This window comes from Pelodiscus sinensis, chromosome 1, assembly GCF_052426305.1.
Source record: "Pelodiscus sinensis isolate ZL-2025 chromosome 1, ASM5242630v1, whole genome shotgun sequence".
Taxonomy (NCBI): Eukaryota; Metazoa; Chordata; order Testudines; family Trionychidae; genus Pelodiscus; species Pelodiscus sinensis.
Window position 1 is genome coordinate 255,247,110 of NC_143052.1, and position 17,633 is coordinate 255,264,742.

General features: G+C 43.3%; 1 protein-coding gene across 13 annotated transcripts in view; it reads right to left on the reverse strand.

The window, feature by feature from the left end:
* The window catches only part of MBNL2 (muscleblind like splicing regulator 2), a 153,572-nt gene that overhangs the window by 40,129 nt on the left and 95,810 nt on the right, over positions 1–17,633 (reverse strand). For all 13 annotated transcript variants that reach the window (XM_075918793.2, XM_075918794.2, XM_075918792.2 and 10 more), the window contains one exon: positions 2,251–2,415. In XM_075918793.2, the coding sequence (XP_075774908.2) occupies positions 2,251–2,415 (165 nt within the window). The remainder of the gene's footprint in view (positions 1–2,250; positions 2,416–17,633) is intronic.

Sequence of the window (17,633 nt, forward strand, 5' to 3'; positions counted from 1 at the left end):
CAATTATATCACACAATAGGTATTAAAAAAAGAAACGTGCTATTACAGCACAATGTTTAATAGAAAAATAAAATCTTTGTACTAGACATAGTTTCAAGAAGAACCCTACAAGCTTCACAGAATTTTTAGGTATTTCTTTGATGCTTTTTATTCTGCTTCGTCAATGATAATCTATCACAGCTCAATAACAGTTTCAGACACAGAAAAAATAACTTGCTTTTTACTTTCCATTGTAGGTGAAAAGTGAAGTTTGAATGATGATATTGATAAGATAGAGAAAGGGGAAGAAACGCCTATGTGAAAATTAGGGGATTTCTTTCCTTACAATAGTGAACAGTTTAACCAACCTCATATTACATTCAAAACAGGAGTTTGTTCTGAACCACCAAGAAGGCCTACTGAGTCATTATGAAACATTGAAGAATAAGAACTCTGTTGATTGCTACTTCCAATACCCATGCAGAGAAGAGGTACAGATGGATTAGTCCCATCAACTTGACTTCTGGGGCAAAAGGAGTAAAAATCCCTGACAAGAAAGCACTGTACCTCTCAGCTGTTTGAGATTTCTAAACACAAGCAAGAGTTTCCCTGGGTTTGGCCCAGCTTAGCTGTAGAGTATATACAGACCTTGCATGTTACAGCAGCTTATATTGCTCTTTGAGAACTTAAGAGTGAAACCAATTTGTGTGCGCCTGCTTACTTACTTTAACCTTAAAAATAATCCATTTCTTTTTCCCAGTTAATAAATCATTAGATAGTTTATTACATGACTGGCTACAAGTGTTGTCTTTGGTAAGAGATCTAGTTTAAGCTAACCTGAGGTAACTTTCACTGGGAAAACCAAACCTGATAATATAAACAAAGTTTCATTTTCTTCCACCACAAGATCTTTCTTCCTGTCCCTCTTGGGCTAACTGCAGTGTTATTTCAAAATAAGCTATTCCGGAATAGTTATTCTGCAATAGCTTATTTCGAAATAGCACGTCTACACTGCAGGGAAGCCTCAAAATTAGTCTGAGGCAGGCTTTCCTAATGTAGATGGCCCTGGTGAGAGGCTATTTCGAAATAGCAGAAGTGGAGCATCTACACACGCCTTATATGAAACAGCTATTTTGGAACAGGTGTTATTTTTCGTAGAATGAGGCTTACAGAAGTTGGAATAAGTTGTCCGTTATTTCGAAATTATTTCAAAATAACAGAATTGCTGTGTAGACGCTCGCATAGTTATTAAGGAATAACGGCCGTTATTCTGAAATAACTTTGCTGTGTAGTCACACCCTTCAGGACCATCCCTGATGTTCATTCTCCCTGCTCCCCTCATATTGTCTCCTTGCACTCTCTCTCTCTCCTGTGTGAGACACAAATCTGTCTGATGCAACTTCCATGTGAACCAATGAAAGCAGGCTTTGACCTTAAGTGTTCCCACTGGGTCACACTGCATTTGACAAGAAGGAGTACTACCCACTCACCTCTAATCTTTATTGTTTGTTATGAAGTTGTCCCTGACCTGTTTGAACAGGACAATATTGCTGATTACTTTTACATTTATCCATATCATTTATACATATATACTCAGCTGGTGTTCATGGCTGCAAAGTGCTTGCTTTGGATTTGGATTTGGATTTGAAGGAAGTGCCCCGGACTGTTTTATATATGATTTCAAAAGAAGCTTTTGAAGCTTGTAAAGTGCCATATCATTATTCTTCTTTGTCCACATCATTCTGGGTCACTTCAAAAGTAAAGCTAGGAAGTAAGCACAACCCATTAATACAAGATCATTTGTTCTCTTAGGAAGGGAATAAAGAAACAATTGGAGAAGAAAGATTTATTTTAAATTAATCAGTCCATAGACACTGGGAAAGAAGACACAGCAATCCTACTCAAATGGTTATGGTTGCTGCAACTCTTTACACACAAGCGGGGATCTTGCACAAAGTCCTTGCAAACCTAACTCATTAGGTAGCTAGGTCTCAAAACCTGAGAAAAAAAAGAAAGGAAAGCATTTGGGGAGGAGAGGCAGAGGAGTGCAACGGGTGAGGCTGAGACTTGAATGTGCCACACCTATCATGACTCCTTGGCACACAAATTTAAATTTGTGCCTCTTTTCCAGCATTTCTGTAGTTCTCGCAGACTCTAAATAGCAATTTATTTTCATTGACAATGAAAGTGTTTAAAGGCTATTCTCATGTCAACCCAATCTCACCTCTGAGCTTTAATTACCCTCCATATGATTTGAAAAAGGACACTTACCACTGGTTGAATTGGTGATCCTGGAAACATGAATTGCATCTGCTGGGCAAGCATGGCTGCTGCAGTTTTCTGTTGGATTAAGTTGTTCCTGCCATTAATTTCTAGTTGAGTTTTTAAATGTGTTGGTGGATGAAGATACTTGCAATTCTCTCTTGTACAACGACCCTGCAAAGAATTACGTCAGTTGCTTTATGGCTTTTAATGGCAGTTTGGAATCTCAAAACAAAATATTACACCATCAATAAAGCAACAAAAACTGAGTTGCAAGGCATTTTCTTGGCATTAAGCGAGTAGCTGGGAGGAGATGACAATCTACAGCTGTGCCTCAGGCCATTAACCCTAGTTCGTCATTAATGTTATCAACTGCAAATTAAAAAAAAATCCACCAGATGAATTTTAGAAAATTATTGATGGTATGTTAATGGGTAAATACGGGACATTGCTGAAGAATTAATGCTCTGTATATTAGCCAGACTGCTTGAATTTCCTCTCCCAAGATATCCTGAGCATAGCCTCTGATGTTACCACAATATACATGTTAATAATTAATATTAATAGATTTAACATTCTAATTTAAAACAAAATATAGCTTTTAAACACCGGATATGAACTACAAGTCTTTTGACAGTTGGCTTTCCCTGGTCCAGCATCCTGGGGGTTTGATTGGTCCTAAACCATGGAGTTTACTGGATCAGGAAGGTCAATGCTCCCCTGCTGGCCATCAGCTCTCAATCCCAGGCTCCCCTCTTGGCCGTTTGCCTCATTCATGGTCACCAGCCCCACCCACTGAACTCAGCTCTCAGCCCTGGCAGGGCTACCAGCTGCCAGCCCCCCCGCACTTCCAGTCCCAGTAGGACTTCTGGCCGCTGACCTGGCTGTGCTTCTGGCCCCAGCAGGGCTCCTGTCTGCTCTTCTGGCCACTGGCCTGGCTATGCTTTCAGCCTTGGCAAGGCTCCCGGATGTACTTCTGGCCCCACTGCCACTAGCCCAGTTGCACTCCTGGCCAGACTCCAGGCCAGCTCCTGCTTAAGGTTGCCAGGTGTCCAGTATTGGACTAGACAGTCTGGTATTTTTGCCTCCTATCAGGTAAAAAAATTCAGACAATACTGGACACCTAAAATGTCCGGTACTTTCTGACTTTTTCCCAGCCAGGAGGCAAAAATCCCAGGCTGTCCGGCTCAATACAGAGGCAGCCTGGCAACCCTAGTGCTTACTGGGGAGCTGTCTGGCCCAGCGCAGGGACGTAAGATTGTGGGTGGCCGCTGGCAGCCTGTTAGGGCCAAAAAGCCTCACCCCCGTGGTTTCTAAAGGGGCCTCTGCGGGTTTTTTTTTTCTTAACAAGTGTTGGGGGTCTCTCTCTCTCTCTCTCTCTTTTTTTTTTTTTTCTTCTCAACAAATTTTTTCCTGGCTTGGGGGTTTTTTTTCGGTATTTTTTCTGAAGCCATCTGGCAACCCTACCCCTGCTCTCAACAACTAGGGCTTTCTGGGCCAGAAACATCTGTGGTCTGAGAATCCTGGATTATAGAGGTTCAACCTGTAATAATTTTCTTTGCATTTCCATTCCTCTGTATTGTTGTCCCAATTCGACCCAAGCTGCTAGTCAAATTTTGAGGTTCTGTATGTGTTTTAGTGGGAAGTAGAAATAGGCGATAGGTATTTCTTTGATCCAATTTTGTTTCTTTACAAAGAATATATAAAATTCTGTGTCTCTCAATACAGGCTGAAACAACAGCAGGAAACAGAAATTTTTCTTCACAGTTCGGATCGGAATGATTATCAGTAAACATCAATTTAATCACACATACACAAAAGCTAAAAACATTTCCATAGATGATTATCCAAATGTACAGATATTCAAAGAAAGAAAAATGCTGCTTGAGAACTTACTAAAGTTTGATGTAAGGATATTTATTTTGTGTATTTTGAAACATAGTTTTGACAATTTGATTTAATGCTTTTGAAGCTTTAACTTTCTGACCTATTTGTCATTTAAGGCCTATTGTCATTAAATAATTATTGTCCAACTCCCCCCATAACTTTGCAAAACTGAGGAAATTTAAAATCAAGTGAAAATGTTTTCAATTAAACATTGATATTATCCATCAAAATTATACATGTTTTAAAATTAATTCTGCCAACTCTACTTTATTTTCAGTCCAAACCGTAACCTAAAACCTCTTCCCGGGTTTCTTTCAGTAGCAGCCATGGTGCTTTCAGTTAACATTTCAGGCTATCTTTGTCAAATCTGATTGACACTACAGATTCAGGTTGACGCAAAGCAGATTACAACATCGATTTAACTATGGAAGTGGCTAAACTTAAATTATTTCCACTTTTGGGTGCCACATTTCAAGAAAGATGTAGACAAATTGGAGAAGGTTCAGAAAAGAGGAACAAAAACAATTAAAGATCTAGAAAACCCGACCTCTGAGGGAAGACTGAAAGGCTTGGGTTTGTTTAGTCTGTTACTAAAAGCCAGGCAGCATAGCCACTATTTGTTGGCTCTTTTGCCAAAAAAATATTTGTCCCCAACAAGCAGCGTTCACTTGGTTGTCAGGAGAACACTCCTGCCAACGCATCATTGTTCACACCAGCACTTTTCCTGGCAAAACTTTTGTCTTTTGGGGGGAGAGAGGAAGTTTAGCATCTCTGAACAACATTAAGTTTTACTGCTCAGTTGCCAGTGTAGACATAGCCTTAACTGTGTAGACATAGCCTTAAGATGAGTTAACACTTATTTTAAATGGGGTTTTAACATAACCCAGAAAAAGAATTCACCCAGATCAAAACAGAATATTGATTGTTATTATAGTTTATGTAGTGTTGTTAAAGCTGTCTTGATTTCGGGATATTAGACCATGTGGGTGAGGTAATATCTTTTATTGGGTCAACATCTGTTGGTGAGAGACAAACTTTTAAGCTACCCAGAGATCTTCTACAGGCCTGGGAAAGGCCTGAGAATGTTACAGCTAAATACAAGATGAAATGGATAGTTTAGCATAAGTAGTTAGCACAGATTCTAAAGGTGAAGTGGCCTATTATTTTTTTAAATCATTTTCCTATGTGAAGAGCTTAGTTCTCATATCTCTACTGCTACAATGATCAACACCCCCCACATCGTACCTTTTAAGATCCACAAATACTTCACGTGCACATCACATGTGGTATACTTCATCCAGTGCACTAAAAGCCCCAACGACCACTATGAGGGTGAAACCAATCACTATGCTCCCAAATAAACTCATACAGGAATATGGTAAAGACAAAAACACCCTGTTACCTGTGGGGTGAACACTTGTCACAAAACAGTCATTCTGTATCTGAACTACTTGTCCTCATTCTCAAAGAAAACCTGCCAGGGCTAGATTAACTTTTTGTGGGACTGACACCAACCATATTGTGGCCCCCATAGTATCCAGGCTTAAAAAAAAAAATCAAACCTGAGCCTGCTTCAAACCTAAATCAGCATTTTTCAAAGGAAAAAAAATGAGGTTGGACAATTTGTCCCAGCCTCCCATTAACCCACTCTCCTGAGTGCTTCTTACTCCTTGGGGAAAAATAAATACTGCTTTGTTTGGAAGATGGCTCTGTGTATCTGCAAACATGAGTTGTCCCAGGCTCTAGCAAGGGAATGCTCCTAACTCACATGGGTCCATGTGATGAACACAATTGCAGTTCCCTGGTTTTGAAAATGCAAGATCCAGCCAGATGAGTGGTTCCACCTGGGTTGACCAATGGGTGCACTCTAAAGGGGTCACAATGGGCGCTGCTTCCTCTGCAGCCAGGACCCCAGCCAATCCAGGTTTGTAACACACCAGGCAACAGCAGCAATCCAGACTACACAAGTGGAAGGAGCTGAGGGACCGGTCATTATGGCTTAGAGCAGGGTGGGTATTTCATTGTGAATGAGGGATAGGTCAAGACAAAGATCTTTATGAAAAGATGGGTCAGCCAGGTCTGGAGAGAGAGAGAGAAAGAAAGAGAAACTGACAGAGAGAAAGAAAGTGTGTGTGTGTCTGTGTGACACACAGGGAAACTCAAGGGAATCCGACCTGCTCCATGTGTGTGACAGAGTGAATTAATGAATCCATGGGTTAAGGTCACAGATCAGGCACACCGGTGTCATTGCACCTTCTCCCCACATGCTTATTTTCTGTGATTTGCAAGCTTGCATGGGCAGGTGCACCTCATTTTTAGGCAATGCAATGCAGTAGTAGAAAAAAGGAGTGAGTCTAGAGTCCTCGGGACTCCTGGTTTCTATCCCCATCTCTGAGGGGAATGGGGTCTAGCAGCTATAGCAAGGGGAGTCTCCTCTGTAGAGCTGAAAGTGTCTCTCTCACAAGTCTGCTCAGCTCCCAAAGTTCCCCCCCCCCCCACCACTGCTCAGAAACTCCATTGCCCCATTCCCTGCTTTCCAGAGAGATGGTTCTGGAAAGCATGGAACAGGCTGCACTGCCAGACATTATAGCTGGTGCTGCTTTGCGTGAGGTTTGTAAGGGAGCAGCACCAGGGGGCAAGGAGCCAGTGAGAAGGGGCTCAAAGAGCTGCAAATGGCTACAAATGGAGCCTGGTTGGGAAATCAGACAGTACTTATTTTCAGGACTAGCGACTAGATGGGGCAGAGTACCCCTAGGCACTAAGCCTTGTGGCTGTCTGCTGTGGGGCAGCTGCCAACTTACTCAGCTCACTGCTTCTACACAGCAGCACAGAGAGGTAGGCCTCATCCTTGGGGAGTCAAAAAAAGTAGGGCCCCAGAGGTCCGGAGCAGAGCAGCTGAGGACTCCTCTCTGTAGTGCCTTGCAAATCCATGGATATCTGATTTATATCCATGGGTATCCGCATCCGCGAGTCATTTCTGCAGGTGAACGCACAAAATTCAGCTCTAGATCTCTGTGCAATGCAGGTGATGGGCGCAGAGAAGATCCCTCAGACCAAGCGGGGGGGGGGGGGGTGTGTGTCAGGAGTGGAGGGAAGACGTAGGCCAGCAGGCTAAGAGGAGCAAGTGAGAAGTGAAAGGGAGGAACAAAGAATGAAGAGAAGTCAGCGGTTTGGGGAGCAGCAGTCTCTCCCCAAGCAGCCGGTCTGGTATGGTTCTGGGATTCCCATCAAGTTCTCCCACAAATTCCTCATATGCTAGATGTAGCATTCTGAGCAGCTCTGTGCGTTCTCCATGCTGAGGAATGTAAAACAGCACAGCAGTCCACTCACCCCACCTCCCTTCCCTGCAGTAGCCGTCTGCCTGCCCCTGTGTTCCCAATGCAGGGCAGAACATTCTACGTTAATGATTTACTCTCTGTTCCTCAAACAGAGCAGCACCTCTGCTGTCCGATAAAAGGGGAGGGGTGCATGCCTGCAGAAATCACAACACTGGCTTGGTCTATACTATAATGCTTTTAGCGACAGAGCTGTGTCAACATAGCCATCAGGCAGCGTAAACACTGTCAGCACTTTTTTAGACAAAAGACTTCCACCCCTTTAGAATGCCATATGCTTTGTCCATAGGAGAGCATTCCCGGCTGACAAAGCACTGCTTACACTAGTACTTGCCGCAACAAAGCTTTGGTCCTTCAGGATTTTGGGTGGGTTATTTTTAAGCAACTATGGACCACAAAAGCTTTGTTACTCAGATGTGATGTGTAAAAGGGAAGTCAAATCCCCCGGAGCCATTGACTCCCCTATGAGGGGCACGTACAATATACATACATTGCTAATGCTTAGATATATTTGCTATTTGTATAGGAGTAAGACATGACAAAGGTCAAGGCCTGTCACAGGTAATAACTTATAATAAGGAGACGAGGGGAAGTGAAACCAGTCTTCTGTTAAGTGGAGATATGGATAGATTCCACATCCTTTAAACTTGTGACCGGCTCAAGCAGGAAAGGAAAAAGGGAAGTATGGCTCGCCCATTGTTCAGCAAAAGTGAATGAATGTAACACAGCTGTAACTGCAAAGTCAGCAAGTAGGCACTGTATTTAACCTCATTGGGAAAATTAACCTGACCTATAGGAATGCTAAATGTCAAAAATGAAGTAACCTATCATGTTAAGGCACCTAAACCAGGAAGGATGTTAACCCTATAAAAACCCCTGCATATGAGATGTTGGGGGTCGGCTCTGCTTTGAACATTGAGTTCCTTAGCCGTACCTTGGTTGCAACCAATAAACTTGAGTTGGACCCAGCCTGAAAGTGTGACTCTCTTCTTGGGGTAAATCAGACTAGCCTCCAAGGGGACGAAACCAGCAATTTATGCAACAGATGCCACAGTAGACAAAGAGCCAGTAAGAAAAATGGTCACATCAGGCATTATTGGATACTGGTAGGGTTGCCAGATGGCTGAAAGAAAAATACCGAACACTCGCCTCCCCCAAAAACACACCGGGAAAAAATTTTGTTAAAGGAAAAAAAGAGGGTGGGGGAGGGACCAAAGTTGTTGAGGAAAAGAGAGAGAAAAAAAAAACCTCTAAGAACCTGGATCACTGCTAGCGGTTACCAGATAATCATTTAAAAAAACAAAACAAAAAAACCCACACACCCCAACATGCTTCATTGGGGGGGGGGGGGGAGAGGGAAGGAGGCCAGGAAGGGAGCGGTGCTAGCTGGAAAGGGGGGGGGGGGGGGGGGGGGGGCGGCAACGGGAAGCAAGGCTGGTCGGGGGGGGTCAGGTGGAACAGGGCTGACCATGGGATATTGGGGGAGGGGGGACCGGCTGGAAGGGGGTGGGGCTGGCTGGGAGTAAGGGTGGGCAGGAAGCACAACTGGGGAGGATTGGGGGTCACGAGGGTGGCCAGGAGGAAGGGGGAGTGGGATGCAGAGCTGGTGTGGGGTGTGGAGGGAATGCAGCGGCGCTGGCCGGGAGGAAGGGGGAGCGGGAAGCAGAGCTGGAGGGGGTGGGGAGAGGTGCAGTGGTGCTGGTCGGGGGAGACAAGGAAGAGGAACGGGCCAGCGGGAAGCAGAGCTGGGAGGGTGCAGGGGGGCTGGCTGGGGAAGATCAGGAGGGGAAGTGGGGGAGAACCAGCCGGCCGGGGAAGGGGTGAACAAATTGGCCGGCGGGGAGCTGGACTGACCTGGGCACTTGCTGCCTGTCCCATGCAGGCTCCCGGCGACGCACGAGTGAGGAGGAGGCTTCTCCTCCTCCTCTCACTCAACCAATTGAGGGCTCCCGGCAGCAATCACGGCCCCGCCTCCCAGCTGGGACTCCTATCCGTTCTCCCCACCCATGCCAGGCTTCCGTCTGGTGTGCAGCTGGAAAAATCAGAAAATACCGGACATTGCACATGTCTAGCATTTTCTGATTTTTTTACCGGACAGAGAGCGCAAATACTGGACTGTCCAGTACAATACCGGACACCTGGCAACCCTAGATACTGGTGGAAGTCAGCTATGTCAACAAAACAAACACGCATTGTCCCTTTAACTTTGCTATACAGCTCTCGTTGAGGTGGTTGTATTTTGCCACCAAAAATAGCTTTGTAGGGTAGACAAGGCCTTAGTTATGACACTCTCAGTACCTTTGCCAGCCCTGAAGAAGAGCTCTGTGTAGCTGGAAAGCCCATCTCACACCAGAAGTTGGTCCAATAAGGTATTACCTCACCCACTCTGTCTTTTTATTATGGCTGACATTGCATTGTGCCAAATTCTGCTCTGTTAGACCAGTGGAAATCCAAAATAATTCCACTGAAGTTACCTCAGATTTACACTGGTATAGCACAGCACGCTATTTGGCCCAGAATATTTGAAGACTAAAATTAACAACTATAAATTGGGTTGGTTCAGACAGCGTACAGCTAAAAATATTCAGAGGATAAAACAGTATCAGTCTAAAACAGAAATTGTCTTATTTTACTTCTATTCTATCATATTATAAAACATAGGATAAATGTTTATGTTACTGAAAAATAAGTGAGATATTACTACTATTAAGTTTCAGAGGGGTGGCTGTGTTAGTCTGTAATTGAAAAAAACTTTTAAAACAACGAATAGTCCTGCAGCACTTCAGAGACTAAAAAAAAGGCAGATGGTATTATGAGTTTAAACTCCATTCATCTGAAGAAGTGGGTTGTGCCCACAAAAGCCATCTACATTTTTTGTTAAGTCTCTAAGGTGCTGTCTCAGGACTATCTATTGTTTTTTTAAGTTTTACTGTTATTGAATTGATGTTAAAATGCATGTACTGGCAAAGTAAAAAAAGACTATATTTAATAATGAAACCAGGCAAACTAAACATTTTAAATGATTTTTAGTTGCCTCATTTTCAAATATCTCCTTTTGCAAAACAAATCACCCTGAAGTGCCCAACAACAACCAAACAGAAGTATGGATGGCCTGTAGATACTGCAGGGTGGCTCCATCTTTCTTATGTCAATGGAGGAGCTGTAAGAGGCCAGCACGAGCCTACGACTATTTGGCATTGATAAAGCAGTTGTAGTGAGGGTAGCCAGAAAGTGCACAGATGCATTTCATTCTCTAGTAGAAATTACATGGAGCTCTCACAGGAGTTAAAACTGCCCTCCCCCACACCCCATCCATCAGTAGAACCACCACAATATACACTTATTAGGATGAGATATTAGAATTATCAAAGTTACATAGCTCATAAGGGTTGTGAGGTTTTGGGATTAAGATCAGTGCACAGAGTACTCTAATAGCAGCAGTAAGGTTCTATTTATAAGTGCACAAAACATTACCTGTAGATGATGGATTTTTAAATTGAGAAATTGGGGGGGGGGGGGGCCCTGAACTTCCCATTGCTCAGTTGTAATGTCCTATAATACACAGCTGGAAAAATCTTTTAAAATGAAGTAAATAAGGAACATTATTGGAGTAATGTAGGTGTTTATCAAAAATCACCACAGGACATAAATACTAGCCACAGGCCAACATAAGCTCATTAAGATCCCCATGAAAGAACACATTTTAAACCATTTTCTCTTTATAAAAACCCTTGATATCTGTGGAATCCTGGAAGGCTAGTATTAACGCTATACCTTGTCATGCTATTCAAGCTCTGAGACACTACCGATTTCCTCCTGCCTGGAATAGACACTGATTCTCATAGACTTTACTGCCTTCTCAGAGTCTCTTGTTCAATTTTTCAAAGGTCTTAAGTACTTTAAATAAAACCAACAAGAAGTAATGTGACACCTTAAAGACTAACAAATTAATTTGGTCATAAGCTTTCATGGATGCATAAAGTGGAAACTTCAGTTTGACAGGTATATATATATATATATACACACACACACACACACACACATAAAGATAAATGAGTTACATTACTATGCGGAGGACCAGTGCTAACAAGACCAATTCTTGTTGATGAGGTGGTGTGAATACCAATACTTGATATAAATACTTTACATAAAATATTATTGTTTGTAACATTTCCCACATATTTGAAAAAAATTGAACCCCCTATCCCCCAAAACCTTCCTGACCAAATCTATAATATAGAAATAGAAATGGCTTTCATATTAGATGCCACGCCTGAGCAATACACAGCTATGGGAGAGTTTCAAATGATGGTCTTAAGAAATTACATTGCCTGTCTTATTGATTCCCATCTCAGATCACAACAAACAGTACTGCAAAAGCCTACCTTTTAAAATGCAGTCCATGCAAATCCACAAGAAGAATTTACATGCACACACTTCATTTGCAATTTAAGTGCAAAGGGTTCTTCAATATAGATTTGATCGCTTACATAGGACAATGTTAGCACACTAAAACGGTGTGCACTCAAATGAAGCCAGATTAACGTGTCCCTTGGAAAATTCTATCCTGAGAATTTAAAAATCAGTATTCCTTCCAAATAAAATTTTATATAAGTGGCCAATTATTATTACTACTATCTACTACAGGTATTTGAGATGTCATCAAATAATAGCTGGGCACAAGTGTAGGTTTTAAGGAATAAATACATGCTGTCAGCAAAGGAGAGATGTGGAAACTAGGAGGATAAATTTCAAGGAAATTTCAGAATGGATAGTTAGTGGAATGCCTAGACAAAGAGAGGCTCTCTGAGAGGTGTGCTTTGGATAACTGGCACACTTCACCTATTGCAGACTAGTGATATTAGAGTTTAATTGGTTAATCATTTAACCGATAAGCTGATGCTTATCAATTAAGCTCAAACTCATCCGGCTCCTATGGAGGCGACTTCTCTGCAGAAGGAGGCAGCGAAACCCCCTTCCTTGGAGCCAGGTGGGCAAGGGATGCCAGCTCCAGCTCCGCCTCACAGTGGCAGCAAAGCCACTACTGTGGGATCAGAGTTGGCAGGGGCGGTTGGCCCCACTCCTGGGGAGGCTGCAGTACAAACCTAAGCCTGCAGTTAGTGTAACCGGGTAGCAGGTTACCATATGAAGGGCCTTTTAACATCCCTACTGCAGCTCGACAACCTCAACAGATCCCTTCTTCAGCCATATCGTGCCATTGGTTTTAAACAGATTTCCACAAAAAGAACAATGGGTAGTTTGCCTTAAAATCAATGGCACAAGCCAGTCAATATGTTCATACAATGCTTTTAAAGTAAGAGATGCTATCCAAGCACTAAGACATTTAAAAAATTCTACAGCTGTCCTCAGTAAGATTAAAAATCCACATATCCTGTGCACACTTTTGCAGTTTCTCCATTGTATCAAATTTGGACACGCAGCAGCCTTGTTTAGCTATCAGTCCCTCAAGTTGGTGGGCCAGATCCAGTCCGCAGAAGCCCTTTTGCCCCCCCCCCCCCCCCGATTTAGGCTGTGGCTGCAGCCTGAGCTCTGAGATCCTCCCACCTCACACCTTTCAGTTTGGAAAAGAGGAGATTGAGAGGGGATATGATAGAGGTATATAAATATCATGAGTGGTGTGGAGAGGGTGAATAAAGAAAAGTTCTTCATTAGTTCCCATAATTTAAGGACTAGAGGACACCAAATGAAATTAATGGGTAGCAGATTTAAAACTAATATGCGAAAGTTCTTTTTCACACAGCGCATAGTCAACCTGTGGAACTCCTTGCCAGAGGAGGCTGTGAAGGCTAGAACTATAACAGCGTTTAAAGAGAAGCTAGATAAATTCATGAAGGTTAGGTCCATAAAAGGCTATTAGCCCGGAGGTAGCCATGGTGTTCATGGCCTCTGTTTGTCAGAGGCTGGAGACGGATGGCACAAGACAAATCGCTTGATCATTGTCTTCGGTCCACCCCCTTTGGTCCACCCCCTCAGTGTTGGCCACTGTCGGCAGACAGGCTACTGGGCTAGATGGACCTTTGGTCTGACCCAGTACAGCCATTCTCATATTCTTATATTCTTATGTCCGGTATTTCCTGTTTCCCTTGGACAGAAGCCCGGCGGGGACAATTTTCCCCTGCCACATCTGGCGGGGGCAGGACAGTGAGGTACACGGCAGAGTCTTAGCAAAGATGGGTAGAAGAGGGCACTTGCCGGGTGCCACGCCAGGCTGGGATGGGAGCAAAGTGCATACTGCTTTGGCCCATGTGACCAGCAGAGACCTGGGAGCTGGCCACATGATGCCTCCCTCAATACCAGCCATGGCCAAGCCCCGGCTTGCAAGCCACATGCGGCTCTTACCCCCCAAAAGCAAGGCTCGCGAAGCTGGTCCTGTGCCCCTCAAACGGCCCCTGCCCCCTGCTGGCTCCCCTCCCTCCCCCCCCGGCTTACCGGGTCGGAGATGTAGGGTTTTAAAAATGACGCCCAAGATGGCAGCCATCTTAAAGGGACAACCTCCTGTTTGCTTGTTTTTTTTAAACATTATTTTTTTGCTCAACAATTCTGTTCTGGGGGGGGCTTGCTTTTTTTGTTTGTTTGTTTTTTGTTTAACAACTTTGGACTTTCCTTTTTCCCCTTGACAGAATTTTTTCCCCGGTGTTTTTTTTGGGGTGGGGGTGGGGTAGGGTGTTCAGTATTTTTTGTTAAACCATCTGGCAACCCTACCAGCATTCTCAACTTGTTTTTAATTCCAGCCAGTGGCTGATTGTGGACATGTGTGTGTGTGTTTGGCTAGTTCCCACAGAACTTATGGTGCCTATGGAATAATTCCTCAACTACATAAAACATCCATAGGTTAAAAAGCCTTGCTGTCTAAGGGTATGTCTACAGTGCAGTTAGGCCAGGGATGGGCAATAATTTTTTGCCAGGGGCCACTTTGGAAATCTGTGACATGGCCTTGGGCCACACAGGAAGGGACAGGGCACCAAGTGGAAGGAGTGGAACGTAGAGCGGAAGTGGCAGGGCCAAGGTATTTCCAGGTTCCCCATCCCCAGACAATGACTGGGAGTGAGGGAGTGCCTTTTCCCTCATGTTCCCCCAAGGTGCCCATGGCCCTGGCGTGGGAGGAGACTTCCTTTGCTCCCCTGCCCGTAGGCCAACTAGGGCCTGGGGAGTGTGCAAAGCCTCCTCCGTTCTCCCTCCCGCCTTGCGAGCGGCGTGCGGCACTTCAAAGCTCCACGTGCTCCTGGCAGGGCAGGAAGAGGCTTCGTGTGCTCCCTCACCCCCAGGCCAATTGGGGCCCGGGGAGCATCCAAAGCCTCCCTCTGGTCTCCCCCACCCTGCGAGCAACATACGGCGTTTCAAAGTGCCACTTGCTCCTGGCAAGGTGGGAGGAGGCTTAGCTAGGGTTGCCAGATGGTTTCAACAAAAATACCGGACACGCTTGATATTACATCACAATCTTCATTATATCTTATTTAGAAAATACATTTATATTTTTTCATTTATTTTTTCTCAATTTGTTTTCCGAACAGAAAGCTCAAAACTGGATGCCTGGCAACCCTACTGGGACAGGGCGAAGGGTGATCACGAGCCCTTGGAATTGCCACCCCTGAGATCAAGAAGATCCAGCTAGATGAATGAGACTAAAATCTTCCTCTTTATACAGGATGAACAAGGGTTACCACATTAATACAACATGAGTTGATAGATACGGATACAGATACATTCCCTCTCAGAGGTGTCCTTTTTTTTGAAAGTTCAAATATAATACCTAGTTGAACCTACCTGATCTGGCACCCTTGGGACCTCAGAGGTCCCAAACCAGGGTATTTGTTAGACCAGAGGAGGTCAATGCTGGCCCCTCTGCTCCTGAAGCCCAGGCCAGCTTCACTCCTAGGTGCCATCCTTTGGCTCTCTCCTGCTCCTGCCCTTGGGACTCGCCTGCTGGGGCCACTGGGGCTCCACTCTTCCCTGGTCCAGCAACGCTCATGGTGTCAGCCCGCCTGTTTTTCCCTGAGTGTTCCAACCCTGGAGAACCCATAGGGTCGCTGACAGACCTGAGGTGGTATTGAACAGGGGAAATCTGAAGTACAGCAACCTATAAATGCTTCTGAATGCCAACCTTGAAGTTCAGTATACATGTAATGTTCCCAGACTTCAGGCCTCAAGGTGACTTGCAAAATTTTTTTACAAAGTGGAATTATGCTATTTTTTGCTTCTTTATATCATGTAAAGAAACCCTGACTTTTATACATTTGTGTGCTTGAAGTATCTTTGTTTATCTTTGTGAAAACATAACTGGATTAATCTCTATAGAATTATGCCTGATTTATATTGATCTGAGAGAAAAAAATTGGACTCAGTGCCTTTAAAGAAAATGAAAGAGACCCTAGAATTATATGAGGTTAAATTCAATTAAATAATGACCAATAAGATTATACTAGAGCAACAGATGCTAATCCTTTGATTCAAGGAGTTGGATTGCTTGAGCTTGCATTCAGCTGCTGGCAGAGGATTGCCATGAGCACAAACGAGACTTCAGGGAAAAACATTAAACAACTAAAGTATTTCAAGTCTAATATACATAAATTACAATGAAGCTTGGAAAATTGGGGAAAACAAATTAATTCCTTAGTCACAGGACTGTAACATTTGCTTCAAGTTCACCCACTAATATGAGTTTACAAGCCTATGCTCTCATATTTTCATCTCAAGAAAATATCAAGGTAATATTCACCTTCTTACTCTAGGTGAAAAAGGAAATAAAAGTAAAATGCTTAAAATTAATCTAGATTGTTTCAGTTACTAGTGAGGGAGGAAAAATGATCTGCTATTCTTCTGTTGATTTTGGATAACATGCTAAAATTACTGAAAATTGGCATAAAAAATGGCTTAATGTATTCCTAAACTTAGGGAGAGAGAGCTTTCTGTGACAGACAAAACTATAAAATAATGAAGAAAAATGAAACTCTCAGAAAAGAAACTATTATGTCTAAATGTTAGACGATACTTAACATGGAAGACTTAATAGGAGTTATTTATTGAAATGGAGAAAACAAAATGTTCTATTGAAGAATACATTTGTAATGCAGATAGAGAGTTTTGTCTCAAGTTGCATTTTCAAAAATATTGGGATGGGTTTCACAGTGTGAGTACAAAGAATGGTATGACAATTTTCTTTAATATGAAAGAAAAAACTGTGTCAAATACTACAACTGAAAAAAAGGTACATATGAAAGTGTAAATAAACTGATGAACAACTTTGAGAATACTTTCAGAAATATAAGAGCGAATACTTGGAAGGCAAAGAAACACTATGTAAAGTGAAAAACAGTTTCTTATATAGTCATTGTCTCAGTTATTGTTTTAGAACAGGGCTACTCAACTTTGGAAGCGTGTTCTCAGTGGAGGCCATGTTCAAAGGATCCCACCCGTGGGCTGCGTGTTAAGCCCCGCATAAACCCAAACTGCACTGCGGGGCTTAACACGCAGCCCACGGGTGGGATCCTTTGAACATGGCCTCCACTGAGAACACGCTTCCAAAGCTGAGTAGCCCTGTTCTAAAACAATAACGGAGACAATGACTATATAAGACAAACAGGCTGCGAGCCGCATGCAGCCCACAGGCCGTGTGTTGAGTAGCCATGTTTTAGAACCTTAAAAGTAAACATGCCTTTCTCCAATGATCTGGTCTTTTTCCATTTGGCCAACATTAACTTATCTCCTTATTTTCTAAGGTTTCCAGAAACCAGATTAGTTCTGTTTATTTCCTTTCTTGCTTACCAGCATCAGCAAACCATTGGCAAGAATTTTTACAGCTCTTGAAAAACTGGATTAATTTTACACTCTCAGGTATATATGAAACTTCCATGGACCAAAAAGGCAACTGAAAGTCAGTATATGGGACGTGTGAAAAACATCACAACCATATTGTTGTATAAGTTACTAATAATTTTATTTCTACCACAGTAGCATCTAGAGTAGAGGTGGGGAAACTCTCTTGGGTCGGGGGCCACTGACCCTCAGAAACATCAGTCGGGGGCTGCACACAAGTGAAAAGCAAAAAAACCCCTCACTGACGTGGCTGCATAGCGAGAAGGAGCAAGTCACTCCACACATTCTCCTTGATCAGCAGAGACTAGGGGGGTCTAGGGTATTAGATTTTGTGTG